General features: G+C 34.3%; 1 protein-coding gene across 1 annotated transcript in view; it reads left to right on the forward strand.

The window, feature by feature from the left end:
- nonC (serine/threonine-protein kinase Smg1) overlaps nucleotides 1–20,836 on the forward strand; it is a 331,176-nt gene that overhangs the window by 146,738 nt on the left and 163,602 nt on the right. Inside the window, exons 27-28 of the mRNA XM_089106498.1 lie at nucleotides 2,215–2,367; nucleotides 5,603–5,793. Of these exons, the coding sequence (XP_088962624.1) occupies nucleotides 2,215–2,367; nucleotides 5,603–5,793 (344 nt within the window). The remainder of the gene's footprint in view (nucleotides 1–2,214; nucleotides 2,368–5,602; nucleotides 5,794–20,836) is intronic.

Raw genomic sequence — 20,836 nt, forward strand, 5'->3', positions numbered from 1 at the left:
TGAGGTCAGCAGCTGGTTTCGTAGTAAATCAGGAGTTAAGCACGGCTGAGTGTTGAGTCCTTTGTATGGATTATTGTGATAAATTTTGTCTTAAGAAGCACAGGGAAGACAATGGGAGGCTCCTGGAAATAGACTTAGACTTATATCCTGGACTTAGATTATGCTGATGATTTAAGCATCCTAGATGAAAGTGTGAGCAAAATGAATAAACTTTTAGAGATTTTGGGAGTTCAGGGTGCTAGTATAGGTTTGAAAATAAATGTTAAGAAGACTAATTCATCAAGGCTAGGAATAAGTGAAGATGAAAAGATGACGTTGGGCAACAAAATCATTGACCAGGTCGACAGCTTCACTTACCTTGGTAGTATCTTGGCAGCGCAATATCGCTTCCTAAGTAAAGAACGATGTTGGCACAGTGTATTTTTTTTCATACCAGGACCCTTCGTATCGAAGGAGTTGTCGTAGAACCTTCGAAAAGGGCTCATTCGGTTGGAAATTGGAATGGCTAGTGCCCTTTGACAGAAATTAAAATAAGTCAAACTCAGAAGGAGTAGAAATTAATATGAGTAGGGTTCTAAACCCTGTGCTTTCAAAGAGCAAGAATATAGTTTGTACTTTAATGAAAAAAATTCCTTCGAATCTTTTCACTTTTATAACCTTAAGATACCAACAATTAAATAAGATCTTAAGCAGTAAATTTCAGCATACGTATGTTAAACTGACAATACACATTTATTTTTCAGTAAGTTCATTTGAATTTTTTTCAGTAAAGTACAAATTATATTCTGGCTTTTAGAAAGTATAGGGTTTAGAACCCTACTCAGATTAATTTCTGCTCGTTATGAGTTGAACTTATTTTAATTTCTGTTTGTTTTGGGTTTCATTTATTTATTGATACTGGTTTGTGGTAGTTGTATGCTTGGTAGATTATTTGATTCTATTTTGTTCCTTTTTGGTTTAATGGAGTTCTTTTTTTTTTGAAAAACTTATTTTGTCCAAAAACGTTGTTTTGATTAATATTTAGATAAAGGCCCATGGAGATTCATACAATTTGGAGATTGAAATGTGCTCTTTTAGACTGCTCTTTTATACCCATCGCCGTTCCTTTATAATAGATGATGTACAATTATGCTCTTTTCTTCCCTTTGGCCCTTTGGCCCTTTTATATTTTATAATTGGCCTTTTGGCCAATTATGCCCTTTGGCTACTTAATTTTACATTTGCGGGGAATGTTTAAGGGGGAATCACCGGAGAAGAATTTTCTGGAGGAGAGAATGTTTTTTGGGAATATTTTCAGGGAAACTTTCGTCGGGGGGATTTTCAGGGGAGGAATTAGCCGTGGAGGAAATTATCTGCAGGGAAGTTTTCCAGGGGGGTGGGGGTATAACGGACCTCATTTGTAATTATTGGAGAGCTGGAGTCATGACTCCAGCTGGAATAATCAGCTCCAATAATATAGGAGTCATTTGACTCCTATATTATTGGAGAGCTGGTTATTAAAATTGTTAAAATTGAAGCAGACACCAAAATTTCTGGAAAAGTTCACTTTTTCTTACAGAGGATGCACGAATTCCAAAAGTAACATGGCGGATCCTTGTGTAGTGACCAGTTATATTTGGTTCAAGCACAATTTGGGCATAGTGAGAATGACTCTTAAAAGTGGCACTAAAAGAAAGTATAATGCTCCAGAATACGACTATCGGTAACTTTCAACCCCTAGACCCCAGCAGGACTGTACGCGGGGGTCTCTGTCTACAATTAGCCACGTCTTGATGCAACCTACTGCAAAATACTTGGTGACTTCAATTCAAAATCAACGTGGGAGGATCTTTCCATGGAGGAAGTTTTCATGGTGTAAGGGACATTGCTATGAAGGTGGCGCTGGATTTCCCAGCATTATTCAAAAAACAATCAGAAATTAAATAAAAAAAGTTTCAACTGAACGTAAGGAGCAATATCAAAACTTAAAACAAACAGAAATTATTACGTATATGATTGGATCCGCCCCCTAGTCAATACCTCACTCTTCAGTGAGGTATTGAGAGGCAAGTAATTGAGAGGCGTGTAGTTTGGGCGGCTAGTTGCCGCCCAATCTTTTTAGTTACTTAAAAAGCTGATTATTATCAAAATTTGATTCATACTTTAAGAATCAATGAATTTTATTCGTGGATTTTATACCACCTGTCTATCATTAATATTTCATTCATATTCTAGGAATCCATGAATTCAATCCGTGGACCAGACGCTGTGTCTTGGGGAGAAATCTTAAAAGTTTTAGAAGAACTGAGTAATGAATCGTCTGTTTCTGGGTTTTTGGCTGCAACTGACTTTCTATCAAAAGCTGGACAAGCTGGTATGGTGTCTCAGGTAAACATATGTCAACGAATAGAAATAGTTCAGGGAGCCTACCTCATCCCTTTCTTTTTATGCTAAACTTTTTTTTTCAGTTTTTTAAGAACAACTCTTGAAACCAAGGGGCTGTTAAATTTTAATGAGAAATATTTTTTTTTAAGAACGTATAAGACTTTAGCGTAAAGAGAGAGGGCTGAGGAAGTGGCAGCCCCCTGATATATATGGAATAATTTTTATTATTCGTTTTCAGTTATAATGTTGCTCTTTACTTTATGTTGAAAACTTCATTTTAATTTAAATTTAATTGAATTAATATTAATTTATTCAATAAATATAAATAGTTAAGCATCGGATTTTAATCAAAGCCATCCCGTGCTTTCACACACCTTTACTGCTTACCTTCCCCAGATTTCTCTATGTATTCATTTAGAGCTAAGTTGACTCTGGCTGAGCTTACAGAGTCACGCCACTGACCCCCGCCCCAAAACAAATAACTGGCCACACCAGAAATCGAACCCTCGCTCTTTGAAAAAAAAGGATTCCAATTCCAGCACGCCAACCACTCGACTAGGACACAAGGCGTAAGTGCACTGAGATCCCTCAATAAAGTTTGATGAATATGATGCTATTCTCTAGTGATATGGGAGTTAATTTGAGGGAGATGACGGTTAAATCACAAATAAGTTGTTTTTGAACAGCCATTTGTCAAGTTTTCTGGGGGGGGGTTCTTTTTTATCCTTATCATTCTCTGTTGTGGGCTTTATTATTTAACCTCTCTGCAGGTATGATGCATACCGAGGGGATTGAGGTGACTGCTGAGGTAGCTGAGGTGACTGCATTCTGAGGGGACTGATGCAGTTAGGGGACTTTCAGTGGCGTCAATATACGAAATTTAGGTAGTGGATTAAACTTGTATTATTCAAAATCTAGGGGCGGGGGGGGGGTTGTCGTTTTTTTCAATATTTTCAGTAATAATACCAAAAAAGCCATTTATCTATTTGAAGCCCCCCCCCCCCAAAAAAAGTTTTTTTTTCAAAATCCAAGTGGAAGGGGGGGGGGGGCAAAAAATATAGAGGCACATGTCCTCCTGTACCTTATAAAAATGTCGCAGCTCTAATTTAAAAAGGTTGCAGCAAGACCACCTTTCTCCTTCGTGGCTGAATAAAATGGAAGAAATCTCAGATGGCAAAATTGTTCCGTTATGAATGTGCATTGTCAGTTTAATATACATATACTGATATTTAGTAATCAAAATGTTAATATTATTTGATTTATTAAAGTTATAAAAGCAAAAACATTTATATTTTTTTCAGTAAAGGGCAAATTATGTTCTGGTCTTGGGAAGACATAGGGGTTTTGAGCCCAACTTATGTTAATTTCTGCTCGTTTTGAGTTTGACTCGGTTAATTATTTTAATATCTCTTCGTTTTGGGTTTCATTTATTCATCGATCCTGATTTGTGGTAGTTTCACGCTTTGCAGATTATTTGATTTTATTTTTGCTCATTTTTTGTTTAATGGAGTTCTTCACTTTTCTTTGAAAAGCTTATTTTGTGAAAAAGTTTTTTTTAATTAATATATTTACCATCACTCCTATACTGCAGTGTTTTCAGTGTATGATTAAATGCATATTTTCATTGTATTATCCACGCTCTTAAAAAGTGTTTTTTCAAGCCTTGAAAATTCAGAAAGTGTCGTTAACTACAATGGATTAAATCCCCCATTGAAAAATTTAAAAATAAATTTTCTAAAAAATCAAACTTGTGCATTTATTTTATTTGTTCTCGAGAAAAAAAAGATAAAAAAGGAGATACATTCAAGCTCTTCCTTTTTCCATTGCGAAAGAAAATACTTCTCATTTTGTTTTATTTCCAGGGGCTTGAGTTATGTAGAGAAAAGAGATTAAATAAGACAAATTGAATGAATAGAGGCAGTAAATAAATTAGTAGAATTAAACGTAGTACGGTAGCTAAGGATTTTACAGTGTCAGTGCTTCCCGATAGGCGAATTTAACAAATTTTAGTGATTATCAGCTGATTTCCATGTCAAAAATCGCAAACATCAATATGAATACTTGTATAAGCTTGTACAAAGAATAGGTGGTAGAAGAATGGAAACTGGCGCTAGTTGGAAACACGACGTTTTTCCAAGCTTTTTACTGGTTTTCTATTGTCACGAACTGAAATTTGAAGTTTATTACTAAACTAATATTACCAGTTATTTGAATTAAACAAATTATTCTTATTATTACACTGACAAAATTGCCATGTGTTGGCAAATTCTAGATGGCGCTGATAGTTTTTTTTTCCCGGCAGTAGTGCCAATTCCCCCTCTTATAACTTTCTCATACTCTTTCAGCTTGTACACAATAAGATGCATTTCTTAGTAGTTTAAGGTCAAATGTGAATGTTATTCTTCGTGCTTTTACACTACGCCGTAGAACATTTCCCACAGAGTCGTATCCAGGATTTTTTTTAAAGGGGGGGGGTGTGGTTACTAAAGAAAACTTTAAAGAACGCATCAAAAAGATTTATATTCATTTCTGTTACGTTTTTATGGGTCGGACTAACATTTGGGGGGAGGGAGTTCAAACCCACTACCCCCCCCCCCCTGGATACGTCCTTGCTTTCACACTAGCATAAATTAAGGCGTTAACGCTTGATCAGGGCTCAGATCTTCTATCTCTATTCCATATTCTCTTGGTCTATTCCATCGTCTCTACTCTATATTTTTCTCTCTACTCCATTCTCTCTATTCCACATTTCTCTCTACTCCACGTTTTGAAGTAATCATAAGAAAAATCTTATAAAATCTTGTTGTTATGTATGAATAGGCCTAAGAGTGGTCCAAGAATTATCCTATAGGAATTGTCCTCTCAACTTTGTTTGTAAGTTACACGAACCTACCATTTCAAGTGAGTCTGATTATTTTGTTTTTGACTTTGTTCGAAGATTAACGCAGAATAAGCGTTTTTCATTTCCTTTTTTGTTCATTTGGTTTATATTCATAGCTGAAAAGTCCGTTTTTCATTTCCATTTTTCATTTCCTTTTTCATTTTTTTTTATTTCCTATTATTCATTTCCATTTCCGTCCTTTAAGCTAATTTGGTATTGAAACTTTATGCAACCTTATTTTGCGTTACTAATGCCTAACATGGCTTATCAAAAAGTAACTTGATGAAGAGGGGGCGGGGTCTTTTTTTTATTTTAACCGTCCTTGCCACTTCAAGAACCAATATTTTCTATTTGTAGTGCGAACAGGCCGAGGGAAAGATACGAGGAGCCGTCCAAAAATGTTTGTCCACGTGTAGGAGCATGTTTGAACTCCTAATGCATTATTCAAATATTTGTTCAATATATCCTCTTGAAACACGGCAAAATCATCGTACGTATAAACATAAGGAATGGATTGAGGCTCTCACTGAACGAATTGATATCGAAAGGTGAGTTGTATGCTTCTGTACCGATTAAATTCTGTCATAAGAGTTTTTTCTCTTCTTTCAGATTTGTTAATATTTTTTTTTCATCTTTAATGCTTTCCTAAGATTACTTATCTGACAAGCCCCATTACTTATCCTTAGCGAATAGACACGTAAATGACGTCAGAGGTTAGTAGTATTACTGCTTAAAACGGTCTGGATTAATTGTCAGATACGTTACACCTGCTAACCGTAGAAAATGTAGAGTTACTGAGGTTAAATAACGTCTTATACAAACAAAAAAATCAGTTTTTCAAAAATGAAAAAATATGCGAAAATAAATGAAGAGAACAAAAAGAGGCAGTAATTAGTGAAATGTGACACACCTTCAAAGGATTTGCAAATTTGCTATATTTATAGTGGAAAACACGTGATAAATGTTGTTATATGTCGATTTGGCTATAGCGTTTCAGTTGACAAATTGTTGGATAAAAATTTATTGTTATCTTTGACGGATTACAACTAGGAAACTTAATATTAAGCCAACAAGTAGGATAAGTGATGCGCGAACCTTTGTTTTTTGCGGCTATTGGGTAACAATTGGGCTATTTGGGCTATTTAGGCTATTGGGCTATTGGTGCAAGGAGAATTCGTCGTAACGTTTCATGTCATGACTCATGAGGCTTTAATAAAAGCAACGGTTAACACCAGTTGGGGTCAGAGACTAATACTTCTTCTCAAGTCTACACAAAGCGCTTAAAGTGGCCCACATCCTAACATAATGAGAGTCCTCAGAACCTCCATATGAATGGAGGCTTTGCGAGGTTTTTTTATTTATTTTATCCTGTGGTATTTGGTCAAAAGTATCCTGGATGTTTCATTTGACATCCAGCTTCATATAGTAGTATGGTGCTGACTGATGTGTTGTAAATACGGTAAAAGCTTAAGCTAAATCTAAAAATAAAACCTCTGTGGGCTTTTTCTTATTTTACGATGAATATACCCAGAACTTTTGATCAAAATATCTATCATAGGCAAGGAAATAGTAATGAACCAGTAAGAAGTTGTTTCCCTGGTGTTTGTTTGCGATCTAATAATAAAAAAGTATCCTGGATGTCAAAAGTATCCTGGATGTGACATGTTCAAAAATTTGCGTCGTCTGTCAAGTAAATCTGAAAACTTGATTTGGTTGCGCGGAAAATTTCTGGAAAAATGGTTTATTTTTGGATTTGTATATGTTTCCCCAGAAAATAGCTCATACTGTATTAAGGATACATGGTATATATTAGAGGAAGAGTTGAGTTCAGTGAAATCTCATTACCCGAGTGATTTAGTTTTTCTAGCAGGTGATTTTAACGCATATACTTCCGTACAACAAGAATTAGATTTTTCGTAGATTTCGTAGATTTTCGTAGATTTTAGTAGATTTTTCGTCACTTTTTTCGTTTCCTCTTCTTTTTCATTTTCTAGAATATAAATTTGTTCAAATATTTCTCAGATAATTTTCCCACATTTCCTTTCACTACTCTATCTTTTCTAAAATTAAAATACTCAGTTAAAATCTTAGTAAAAAAAAAAGAAACAACTCTAGATCAATTACATTAAACCGGCTTCCTGTAGCCACCATGCTCTACAAAAAAACTCTCCCTCTATCCATTTAACCAATCCTTTTAATTTAACATTTTACTATAACCCCCCCCCCCCCAAAAAAAAAATCATGTATTGATCGGCCAACAAATGTTTCGCTTAAACCAGTGATTCCTAAATTTATTTGACCTACCGCCCCCTTTCCAGATTAAATATTACCCAGCACCCTCTGGATTTTTTTCACTTTTAATAGCAATTAATAAGGAATATAAATATTATTGTATCTGTGAGAAGAGGAATTAACCATTAAAAGACTAATTTTCGTAATGATCACTATAAATAAATAAAAAATAAATCACTAATAAATAAATCATCAAACGTTTCGGAAAATATCTTTCCATCATCAGTGATATACTGATTTTTTAAGACCTCAAGTCAGTATATTTAGATAGATAGATAGATTCATAGATTGATAGACTAAACTTTTATTTTCACCAAAATCTTCATGGCACTGCCAAATTTCTTTGGTATAGTCACATTAAAATTGTAATAAAATTATTTCTAAATGATAATTTATTTCTAAATAAATAACTAATAAAAATAAAAAATAACTAATTATTTCTATTTAATAACTAATTAATAAATTAGTAACAGTAATTAATATAATAACAATTAGTAATAATTAGTAATAAATTTATAATTAATAATAATTAGTAATAAATTTATAATTAATAAAAATTAGTAATAATTAATATTAGTAACAATAGTAACAATAAAAAATAATTAATAACGAATTATAATAAAAATAACTAATTATTTCTAAATAAAAAATTATTATGTAATAAATTATATTTCTGTAAAATTCGATACGCTGGCTTGCGGTCGTCGCAATTAGTGCTTCACTGATGATGGCAAGGTTTTTTCCTGAAACTTTTGATGATTTATTTATTAAAATAATGATTACTATCAAAATTCGTCTTTTACTCGTTAATTCCTCTCCAGTCTTCATATTCTATGCAAGACTGTTAAAATATTTTACTTCATTATTGTATTTACGTTTTTCGTAGAATATAGTGAAGAAAGTTGTAAATTAAGAACATCGAAGTTTGGAATATTGAAACTATTTATTAAATTCAGAATAAAGATGATACAAAAAAGATCTTAGTTTTAATGTGAAGGTTGAACCTGATGTGCTGCTACCAATTTAGCCATTTTTGGCTAAATTGGTAGCTTTAATCTTAGAATTAATCTGAATCTTCGTTAACAGTAATCTTAAATCACCGCGATCGACTATTTGCGATCGGTTTTTTTTTTTGTCAATAAATGGGTTACCGCATTGAATCCACATCCCACTAAGCATGACGGAAATGCAATCAACAATTTTGAATGACAGCCCGAATTTTTGGATTATCCGTAGATATCTCCTTTCGCAGCCAGAATTGTTGGTAGCCACTTTGAATTTAAAATTCAATTCATAGTTTGTAATTACTTTCATCAATTCTTCTTGTAACTTTGGAGATTCTTCTGCATTTGCTCTTAAAAAAGGGTCCAAATCCAATTAGGTATATTCATTTTTAATATATCATCAAATCGTTTATTAAAATCTGAATGGAGTGCATCCAAGTGTTCCCAGTAAGAAAATATGTTGCCATCTTTTTTTCTATTCTTGAAATATTTAGATACTGGCTGAATTCCTAGTCCGAAATTTCGCTTGTACACAAAAAGTTTTATTATAAATGCAGAAAGAACACATTTTGTTTTTATTAATTTCAATTCATCACCTTGAAGTTAAAGATTGCTTTCATTAATTTTTTGAAACAAATCGGTCAAGTAAGCGATATCGCTTTTGGATTGAATTAGTTTGGATCGCAAATTCTAATTTTATTTTTCAAGAACTCCAGCACCGAGTTAAATAGCTCGTAAAACATATTTGATTTGATTTAAATTAAGTTATAATTGTTTGTGAGTGTGATCCCACAGCATGGATATGGCATGTAGTTGCTGCCCCTGTAGTATTATTATTTTTTTCTTTTCTCTTCTCTCTTTTTTTCTTTCTTTCTTATTATAATGAATTTAAAAGATGTTATATGTATGTGTTTTGTTACCTGATTCACCCCACTTCAACTGTTTGGTTTTGGGTGAATCACATTGGTTTTTGTACGTAAATTTTTGTTAAAGTTAAATAAATATATCAATATTTAAACATGCACCCTTTGAGAACCACTGAATTTCTGTATGAAGTAGGAAACGATTTAATTCTTCATCCTGTTCAATACAAAGCTGCTTAAATAATCTATCAGTCACTGATCTGCTTCTGATAGTGTTGATAGCCTTAATTACGTATTGTAATGAATTATGTGGGCGTGCACTTAAATTCTGGGCAACAAGTTGTTGGCGATGAATGACACAGTGTACTGTAAATGCACTCGACAGCTCCTTTTTTAAATACCCCTGTAGCGGGTATTTAAAAACCCCTGTAGCGCCCTATCATCACTGGAGCATCATCTGTGGCTATTGATAAAATATTACTCAGAGGCATTCCTTTTTCTTTAAAAAAAAAACTCATCTAATGGAAGAAATATTGAAGTTTCTACGAAAACTCTAAAAGTTTCTACGAATACTCTGCCCTGCTCTAAAACCAAAAAAAAAATAAAATAAAAATAAATAATACATTGTTCCAACATCGTTCTTTACTTAGGAAGCGCTATTGTGCTGCCTATGAAAAACTCATCTAATGGATAGAAACGTCGATTCTCCCTTCGTGTCAGTTTGAAAAAATTTAGCAAATAATAATTCTTGGCAAATTTCTTCTTCCTTTATGAACCGCACGTATGCCAAAAGCAAAACTTCGTTTCCTGGCAAAGTTGATTCGTCAGGCTGAATAGAAAAACCGAGATCATAGGCAGCGCGCTAGCGCTGCCTAAGTAAAGAATGATGTGGGCACAATGTGTTGTTTTTGTTTTTTGGTCGGGCAATTCGTATCCAAGGAGTTGTCCTAGAAACTTCGAAAAGGGCTCATTTGACTGGAAATTGGAGTGGCTAGTGCCCTTTTTAATAGTCGAAAGTGATTGGAGGGCAACTAGCCCCCCCCCACGCCCATCATTCCCCCAAACACATCCAATCCATATTTTGAGATAGCCATTTTGTTCAACGTTATTGATTTACAGATAGAAAATATATTTTTGAGTAGGACACTCCCCCACAAACCTCGGGGCAAGGGTTTTAAGTTATGCCCTGGGGGAATTTAAGGTTTTTATAGAAGGCGTTGTCGTAGAAACTTCAAAAAAGACTCATTCGATTGGAAATTCAAAAGGCTAGTGCCCGTTTTAATAGTCGAAAGTGATTTGAGGGCAACTAGCCCCCCCGCCCATCATTCCCCCAAACACAACCAATCAAAATTTTGCGATAGCCATTTTGTTCAGCGTAGTTGATTTCTTGATAGAAAATATATTTTTGAGAAGGACACTCCCCTACAACCCTCGGGGCAAGGGTTTTAAGTTATGCCGGTTATAAGGTTTTTGTAGAAGGCGTTGTCGTAGAAACCTCAAAAAAGGCTCATTCGATTGGAAATTCAAAGGGCGAGTGTCTTTTAATAGTCGAGAGTGATTAGAGGGCAACTAGCCCCCCCCCCACGCTCATCCTTCCCTCAAACACATCCAATCAAAATTTTGAGATAGCCATTTTGTTCAGCGTAGTTAATTTCCAGATCGAAATATGTTTTTGAGCAGGACACTCCCCCACAACCGAGGGTCGGGGCAAGGGTTGTAAGCTATGCCCTGGGGGCATATAAGGTTTTATAGAAGGTGTTGTCATAGAAACTTCAAAAAAGGCTCATTCGATTGGAAATTCAAAGGGCTAGTGCCCTTTTTAATAAGTTGAAAGTGATTGGACGGTAACTAACCCCCCTCTGTCGCCCACCTTTTTCTCAAACACATCCAATTAAAATTTTGAGATACCCATTTTGTTCAGTGTTGTGGATTTCCATATAGAAATTATGTTTTTGAAGAGGACACTCCCCCACAACCCTCAGGGCAAGGGTAAGTTATGCCCTGGGGGCATTTAAGGTTTTTACTGAACGCGTCGTCGTAGAAACTTCAAAAAGGGCTCATTCGATTGGAAATTGAAATGGCTAGGGCCATTTTTAAAAGTCGAAAGTGATTGGAAGGCAACTAACACCCCTTCTTCGCCTACCATTTCCCCAAACATATCCAGTCAAAAATTTTAGATGACCATTTTGTTCCACGCAGTTTCCAGTTCAGGAAATTATACTGCGCAGGAGACTCCCCCCACAGTCTTCATGGCAGGGGTTGTATGTTATGCCCTGGGGGCACGTGAGGTTCTTATTGAAATCTTTGTCGTAGAAACTTGAAAAAGGGCTCATTCGACTGGAAATTCAAAGGGTTTGTGCCCTTTTTAATTGTCGAAAGTGATTTGAGGGCACTAATACCCCCCTCACGCTCACCTTTTCCCCAAACACATCCAATCAAAATTTTTAAATAGCCATTTTATTCAACACGGTTGAAAGTTTTGTAACTAGGTCTTTAAGGTTGACAACCCATCCCCCCTAACCCTCTGGGCAAGGGTTTTAAGTTATGCCCTGGGAACATGTCAGGTTTTTCTTGAAAGCGATTTTGTAAAAATATCCAAGAGGGCTCATAAAATTGAAAATTGAAAGGGATAATGCCCTTTTAATAGTCGAAAGTGATTGAAGGGAAACTAATCCCCCTCTCACGCCCACCATTTCCCCAAACACATCCAATCAAAATTTTTAGATATTCATTTTGTTCAACGTAGTCGAAAGTTCTGGAAATTAGGTTTTTTAGGATGATAATCCCATTAGAGCTTTCAGTGCAGAGGTTGTAAGTTATGCCCTGGGGGCATATAAGGTTTTTAATGATAGAGTTGTCGTAAAAACTTCAAAAGGGGCTCATTCAATTGGAAATTGAAATTGCCCTTTTTAATAGTCGAAACTGGGTGGAGAGTAATTACCCCCCCTCTTACGCCCTCCATTTACCCAAACACATTCAATCAAAGTTCAGAGATAGCCATTTTGTTCAACATAGTTGAAAGTTCTGTAAATTATGTATTTAAGGATGACAAACCCCCCAGAGTCCCCAGGGCGAAGGTTGTAATTTATGCCCTTGGGGCATTTAAGGTTTTTAATTATAGAGTTGTCGTAAAAACTTCAAAAGGGGCTCATTCAATTGGAAATTGAGAGGGCTAGTGCCCTTTTTAACAGTTGAAAGTGGACAGTAACTAGCCCCTCTCTCACGCCCACCATTCCCCCAAATAAATACAATAAATATTTTTCAGATAACCATTGTGTTCAACGTAGTAGAAACTTCTGGAAATTAGGTCTGTGAGGATGACAACCCCCCCCCCAAGCCCTCAGGGCGAGGGTTGTAAGTTATCCCTGGTGAGCATATAAGGTTTTTTTATTGAAAGCGTTGTCGTAGAAACTTCGAAAGGGCTCATTTGATTGGAAATTGAAAGGGCTAGTGCCTTTTTTAATAATTGAAAGTGATTGGAGAAAGACTAACGCCCCTCTCACGTCCACCATTTTCCCAGACACATCCAATCAAAATATTAAGATAGCCATTTTGTTTAAAGTAGTTGAAAGTTCTGGAAATTAGGTCTTAGAGGATGACAACCACCCTCATAGCCCTTAGGGTAAGAGTTGTAATTTATGCCCTGGGGGCATATAATGTGTTTATAGGAAGTTTTGTCGTAGAAACTCAAAAAGGGCTCATTCGATTGGAAATCGAAAGGCATGGTGCCCTTTTTAATAGTCGAAACGGATTGGAAGGCTATACATTTTTATAGTAAAGATCGATGTGGGTATAATGTGTTATTTTTTTGTTGTTGTTGTTGTTTAGACAACACTTTGTATCGAAGGAGTTGTCGTAGGAACTTCGAAAAGGGCTCATTCGATTGAAAATAGAAAGGGCTGATGCCCTTTTTGGATAGTCAAAAATGATTGGAGGAAAATTAATCCCTCTCCCACGCCCACCCTCCTATTGGACTTTATGTTCAAAAAATAAATGTTTCCATAAAATTAAATCAAAATGGACTGGGTTAATGCTAATTCCCAATAAGGCATCTCAGCAGTATCCCAGGAATGACTGAGGGTTTTATGTTCAAACTTTTGGGGCTGCTCCTGCTCTTAAAATTTAACCAAATCAAAATAGCGTAAGTTTATATCCAAGCTATCAAAGAAAGTATACAGATTTTTTTTGCTAATGGTATCAAGTTTTCCATTTCAGGTCAACTAGACGAGGTATGAAACTAAATTAAACACTTCTATTTGTGTCCAGATTTTTAAGAGGGTGTTTGTTGTTAAAAATAGCTAAAAATTTTTCTCCAGCATACAAATAGCAGGCAAAACTATAAATTTGTAAAAAAACGAAAAGATTTAAAGTATTATTTTCTTTTTCTCTGAAAAGACTATGTCAATATAAAACGAACAGAAATTAATCAAAAACACTTTTTCCACAAAATAAGTTTTTCAAGTTTCTCTATTTCAGGTCAACTAGAGAATATAAATAAAACGAACAGAAATTAATAAAAAAAACTTTCCACTAAATAAGTTTTTCAAAGAAAAGTAAAGGACCCCGTAGAACCAAAAATGATCAAAAGCATAATCAAATAATACACTAAGATTTGCACTACTACAAGTCAGAACTGATAAACAGATGAAACCCAAAACGAACAGAACTCATAACAAATAACCAAGTGAAGTTCTAAACAAGCAGAAATTAACATGAGTATAGTACAAAACCTCTTTGCCTCCACATGCTCAGATCAAGATTTCAACTTTACTGAAAAAAAAAATACAAACGAACGTGCATTGTCGGTTTAATGCGCGTTTACTGATACCTAGTAATCGAAATCTTAATATTATTTGATTTATTAAAGTTATAAAAGTAAAAACATTTATATAAGTAAAAAAGTAAAAACACATTGTTTTGGTGTTATTTTTATTTACTTAATTTATTTTAACTTATTCTAACTTGACGAATTGATAGAGATAGAGATATTTATTTCGAGAAATTACTATCACAAGCCCTGAAGGGCCGAATTTGAATTTCGAAGTCCATGGCTGAGCCTTAGACCGAAAGTACTTCCCCGCCCTTTCAATTTAATTGTAACCGCCGTCTTTTATCTTTCCCCTACACTTGCCTTGGTAGTATTATTAGTAAAGATGGTTGGAGCAGTGGATGTCAAAACAATATTAAAAAATGAACACATTTATAAATCTTAACTTAACTTACATTATTTTATTTATAAATGTTTTATAAGTGTTACCATTTATCTAATTATTTTCTTTCTTCGTTTATGATTTTACCGCCCCCCTGGTTTCCTGCAGCCCCCCCCAGGGGGCGGTAGCACCCACTTTGGGAATCCCTGGCTGAAACCATTCAATCCTCTTTGGTAAAAACTTCTCATTTGGAAAAACTGCGTCAGTAGCTGTTTCGTTTGTTTATGAACTCGTGTTTCCGTATGGTTTTGTCTGTAAAGATAATGATAAAACTAAAATGGTATTAATTTGGTATAATTCCACCAAATGAACAAAAATGTATGCTGTTATTTGCATCTGGAAATGCTGTATTTGCCATTTTGAAGAATGGTTATTATGAGCCTAAAAATAGAAAGTTCAATAGAGAGATACAAAATAAATGAAAATAGAAATGGTAGACAAATAGAAAAAGTTCAATTTGCTTTTGAAATGCTTTAAAAAATAAAACTTAAAGCTTTTTGAACACTCTGAGTGGTTATTCATAATTACTGTTAATGCTGGTGATTACTGAATGGTTCTCTCTGGTCTGGTGTTCTCCCTTTTGTGTTGGGGAAGGCTTAGGATTATAGTGTGTTTGATAGATATAGATACACATAGGGTATACCTTTGGGTGAAGAGGTGACGAAGTTTCTGAAGTTATTGTATATGGGGTTGAAAACGTGGAAAAAACCTCCCCCCCTCCTAAAATTCGCGGAAACCCATAATTTTCAAAATATTAAGAAAAGGTGAAGAGTGATAAAAATAAACGAATTGGCATGTATTTTGGAGGAAATTTGCATGCTGGGAGTTTGTAAAAATAAGAAAAAAGCGGGGGAAAAAGTCATGAAAGAAGAAAACAACTTTGAATCCTAGGTAATCCATATGCTTCAAAAAAAAGGGGTATAAGAAGGCACTACAGTTTTTTGAAATTAGCTTCAGAAAGAAAAATAGTAGCCTAAATAAAAAAAAAATGTTTACCTCATTTTTTCGCTTCGGGAAAATTCCTTGGATGTAGCTCTTCTTTCCTGCCTCCCTCATTATGGGTCTGAATCTGAGATAGTCGCCTACTTTGTTTCTTTGTTTTTGTTTTAATTGACCTTGAGCCCTTTTTTGGATATTATAAATTCCTTGGATATAGCCCTTCTTTCCTGCCTCCCTCCCTATGGGTCTGGATATATATATTCCTTGGGATTTTTGGATAATTCAATGTCCGGGTTGAGTGACAGTCTGTCCGGCCTCATTCCTGAGTTTAAATAACCTTATTGAGTCGATTATGCTGATTCTTTGTTTTTATTTCAATTAAAATTGAGCCCTTTTTATTATATAACAAATAACATGTATAAATCCCTTCTTTCCTTACAACATACTGATAGGTCTGTATCTGAGATAGTCGCCTACTTTGTTTCTTTGTTTTTGTTTTATTTGAACTTGGGAGCAGTGTTTGTTTATACTTTTTCATTTGATATATACATTCGTTCCGGAAGCCCACACGATTTTAAATAACCTTATTATTTCTACTATGCTGTTTCTTTGTTTAAATTTAATTTACAATTAAGACCTGTTTATTTGCTTATAAATTACTTTGATATAGACTTACGTTTTTGACTCCCTAAAGAGTTGTCGTGATATATATATATTTCTTGTGTGTTTTTGAATTTATTATTTCAGATTAGATATCCCTTAGGTAAGTAATAACTCAATATTTGTCTTAGCCCGAGATCTTCTATTACGCGTTTTCTTTGTGTTAATGTAAATTAACCTTAGAGCTGGTTTTTTTATTATAAAATAATTAGATATAGTGATTCTTTCCTGCCTCACTGATTATGGGTAATTATTTGAGTGAGTATGCTACTTTGTTTCTTTGTTTTTGTTTTAATTTACCTTTGACAAAAAACCAACAAAGAGAAAAAAAATCTCTAAAAAATTAAAAAAAAAAAAAAAAAAAAAACAAAAAAAAACAAACCCGAGACTTGGGACAGTGGAGAGAAAAGGAAAACAACAGACAAATAAAACCGTGTATATTGCACATTTTAGCCAAAAAGGCGTATTAAGCACGAAAGACACACAAAAAAAAAAAACAATATGCAACTAAAAACCAATAAAACCACCACCAAAAAAAAAAAAACAACAAAAATTTAAAATCGGTCCAAAAAAAACCACGTAGGGAAAAGATGCTAAAATAGAGTTACTTCAGTGAGGACACCAGAGTAACTGAGGAAAAATAAAAAAACTGTAAATTACTTTAATTATTCAGTTGCGAAATAATCCTTTTGTTAGCTATTACTGAAGCAAATCGTTTTGGTCTAACAGGTAAAATAGTCCCCTGGTGATTATTTAAAATCTTTACTCCCTTATTGACAATTGATTCACTCTTTAGAAGGTTATCATAAATTGGGTCAATATTTAAATTACCCGTGTCCCTATTTATGGAAAGGTTAGCAAACATATGTTTTTTAATTTCTATGGCTTCCCTGGCCCATTGGGTGTACCCCTTATCATTAGAAATAGCCAAGGCTTCATCAAATTTGACAAAATGGTCTGGTTGAAGCCAAATATGCTCTGCTAAAGCTGAAACGAAAGTTTCTGGAGGCTTGCTTAATTGTAGGGTTTTTTCTATTGAATTACGGTGTTCAATAAACCTTTCAACAAATTGTTGGTGAGTCCTACCAATATAGAACTTCCCACAAGAACACGGAATTTTATACACCCCACTTACTAAATTTCCCCGAATTAAATCCTTACCAGAACTAAAAAAACTACTCATTGGCCTCAGCGATTGGAAACATGTATCAATACAAAATTTACGTAAAACCCGTGAAAGTTTCTCCCCCAAACCAGGTACATATGGTAATGAAATGAAGCTTTTTGATACAACTAAATCTAAAGACTGAGAAACCTCAATAACCCTACTACTATGTTTGGTCCGTCTATTTTCAATTATTTTATCAATGAACTTAATTGGATAACTATTACAAAATAAAATATCCCTCAAGTATAACAATTCTGAATCCAGAAATTCCTGGGAACAGATTTTAAAGGCTCTATCCACTAGTGAAATTACAACCCCCTTTTCACCGACATAGGGTGGCAAGAATGAAAATTTAAATACCTATCATTGTGCGTAGGTTTTCTGTAAATCGAGAAAAGTAAATGGAAATCCCTTTTAATTAATAAAATATCCAGAAAAGGTAATGTATTATTATCCTCAAATTCAACTGTAAATTTAATATTATTATCAAAACTATTTAAATGCTTACAAAAAAGGTCTAAGGAGTACAACCCATGTTTCCAAACGCAGACCACATCATCCATGAACCTACCCCAAAAACAATGGGAAATTCTAAAACTATTTATAGAGGATGTTTCAATGGCATCTATGAATAGATTTGCCAATAAAGGAGAAAGAGAAGCCCCCATAGGTAACCAAAAAATTTTTCTATAAAACTCCCCTCAAAAACCAAAATAAAAAGAAAATTCATTTACCAGAATAATTAGTTTGTAGCATACTAATTAATAAATAATCATTGATGTGCATTAATGGAAACTGAATGATGCTGGTCAATCAATTTTGCTTCCATTTTGGTTTTCGAGAGATTTCTAGACAAATTTTTGGAGTTACTATGGACCCCCCCTGGCTCTCCTTGGTGGCAAATTCATTCACTAGAATAATTAGTCTCATAATGACTTCAATATTTTTTAGAATCTTCACTTTCTTCTGGGGTAGGTTCAAGGATGAGGTGGTGTGCGTTTGGAAACATAGATTGGACTCCTTAGACCAATTTTGTAAGCATTTAAATAGTTTTGAATAATAATATTAAATTTACAGTTGAGTTTGAGGATAATAATAAATTACCTTTTCTTGATATTTTATTAATTAAAAGGGATCTCCATTTACTTTTCTCGATTTACAGAAAACCAACGCACAATGATAGGTATTTAAATTTTCATTCTTGCCACCCTATGTCGGTGAAGAGGGGGTTGTAATTTCACTAGTGGATAGAGAGCCTTTAGAATTTGTTCCCAGGAATTTCTGGATTCGGAATTGTTATACTTGAGGGATATTTTGTTTTGTAATAGTTATCCAATTAAGTTCATTGACAAAATAATTGAAAATAGACGGGTTAAACATGATAGTAGGGTTTTCGGGGTTTCTCAGTCTTTAGATTTAGTTGTATCAAAAAGTTTCATTTTATTACCATATGTACCTGGTTTGGGTGAGAAACTTTCACGGGTTTTACGTAAATTTGGTATTTATATATGTTTCCAATCGTTGAGGCCAATGGGTAGTTTTTTTTAGCTCTGGGAAGGATTTAACTCGGGGAAATTTAGTAAGTGGGGTATACAAAATTCCGTGTTCTTGTGGGAAGTTCTATATTGGTAGGACTCACCAACAATTTGTTGAAAGGTTTATTGAACACCGAAACTCAATAGAAAAAAAAACCTACAATTCAGCAAGCCTCCAGAAACTTTCGTTTCAGCTTTAGAAGAGCATATTTGGTTTCAACCAGATCATTTTGTAAAACTTGATGAAGCATTAGCTATTTCAAATGATAAGGGTTACACTCAATGGGCGAGGGAAGCCATAGAAATTAAAAAAAATATGTTTACTAACCTTTCCATAAATAGGGACACAGGTAAGTTAAATATTGACCCAATTTATGATAACCTTCTAAAGAGTGAATCAACGGTCAATGAGGGAGTTAAGATTTTAAATGATCCCCAGGGGACTATTTTACTTGCTAGACTGAAACGATTTGCTTCAGTAATAGCTAACAAAAGGATTATTTCGCAAAAGAATAATTAAAGTAATTTACAGATTTTTTATTTTTCCTCAGTTACTCTGGTGTCCTCTCTGAAGTAACCCTATAATACGTAGCATCTTTTCCCTACGTGGATCAGTTTGCGCCAATTGTACATTTTTATTTGTTTTTTTTTTTTTGGTGGTGGTTTTATTAGTTTTTAGTTTTATCTTGTTTTTTTTTATCCTGTTCTTCTTGTGTTTCTTTCATGCTGAAGAAGCCTTGTTTGGATACAGGTGAAATATCCGCGTTGTTTTGCATTTGTTGTTTTCTTTTCTCTCCACTGGCTACAGTCTCGTTTGTTTTTTTTTTAGATTTTTCTCTTTGTTGGTTTTTGTCATGGCTGGCCAGTTCGGCTTAAGATCTTTCATTTATTACAAATGCCTGTCACGCAGTTTCTTGTGCCCTAAAATATATGGACTTCCCGAAATTCATAAGCCTAGCCTACCTTTACGACCGAAACTCTTCTAGAAGGAAAGCTGTTAAGAAATTTCTATTTGATTAGTGACGAAACCGATTTGGAAGTTTCTGTAATTATGTATTCAGTAAGACTATTCAACAAGTTCTCTTATTTTTTTCTATTCAGAGGGGAGTTTTTATAAAAGATAAATGTTTTACATATGGGAACCTCTTTATCCACTATCTTAGCTAATAACTTGGTGGGTAATTTTTAAACAATTGCTTTGGATTCATATTTTTTAAAACACAATTTATGGAGCTGGCATATGGATGTCATTATTTCAGTATGGGATTATGGGGAGGAGGAATTAAAAGGATTTTTGGAACATCTTAATTGTTTTGTTTTTTTTTTGGGGGGGGGGGGGTAAAGTTTACCCCCCTGTTGAATTGGAAGAGAATGGGAAACTTCCTTTTAATGATATTATTCTTTTTAAAAATCAAAATAAACTGGATTTAAGAAACTATAGGAAATTTACGAATAACAATTTAACTTAGGCTTATTTTTCCTGTCACGCTCACCAAGAAAATATTTTCTTGTTCATCGCTGTAATTGAATGTATCCCCCGTCTTTACTCTCTAAATATTTGTGAGGAGTTGTCTCTTCTAAGGAAAATACTAATACGCAGCATGTATTCAGAGTGGTTAATTGAAAAGGTTTTGATATAAATAATAGAATCTTTTATACAGACATACAATGGAGTCGCGTTGACAACTTAGGAGACGGATGTTTTTGTTCCTTACGATCCGTCCCCTGTCTAAGTGAAAATCTTACAAGAATGTTACAAAGCAATGGTCAAAGGGTAGCTTCAAAGAGTATTAATACTTTGGGTAGTTTTCTAAATTCTGGGATTGATCTAACTTCATTGGGGAAACGAAGTAGGTTTTATCAGATCCTACGTAATTTTGGAAGCTCATATGTGGGACGTACTAAAGTGAGTTTTGAAAC

Source organism: Artemia sp. Qi Xiang Cuo, chromosome 20 (genome assembly GCF_049724085.1).
Source record: "Artemia sp. Qi Xiang Cuo chromosome 20, ASM4972408v1, whole genome shotgun sequence".
NCBI lineage: Eukaryota > Metazoa > Arthropoda > Branchiopoda > Anostraca > Artemiidae > Artemia > Artemia sp. Qi Xiang Cuo.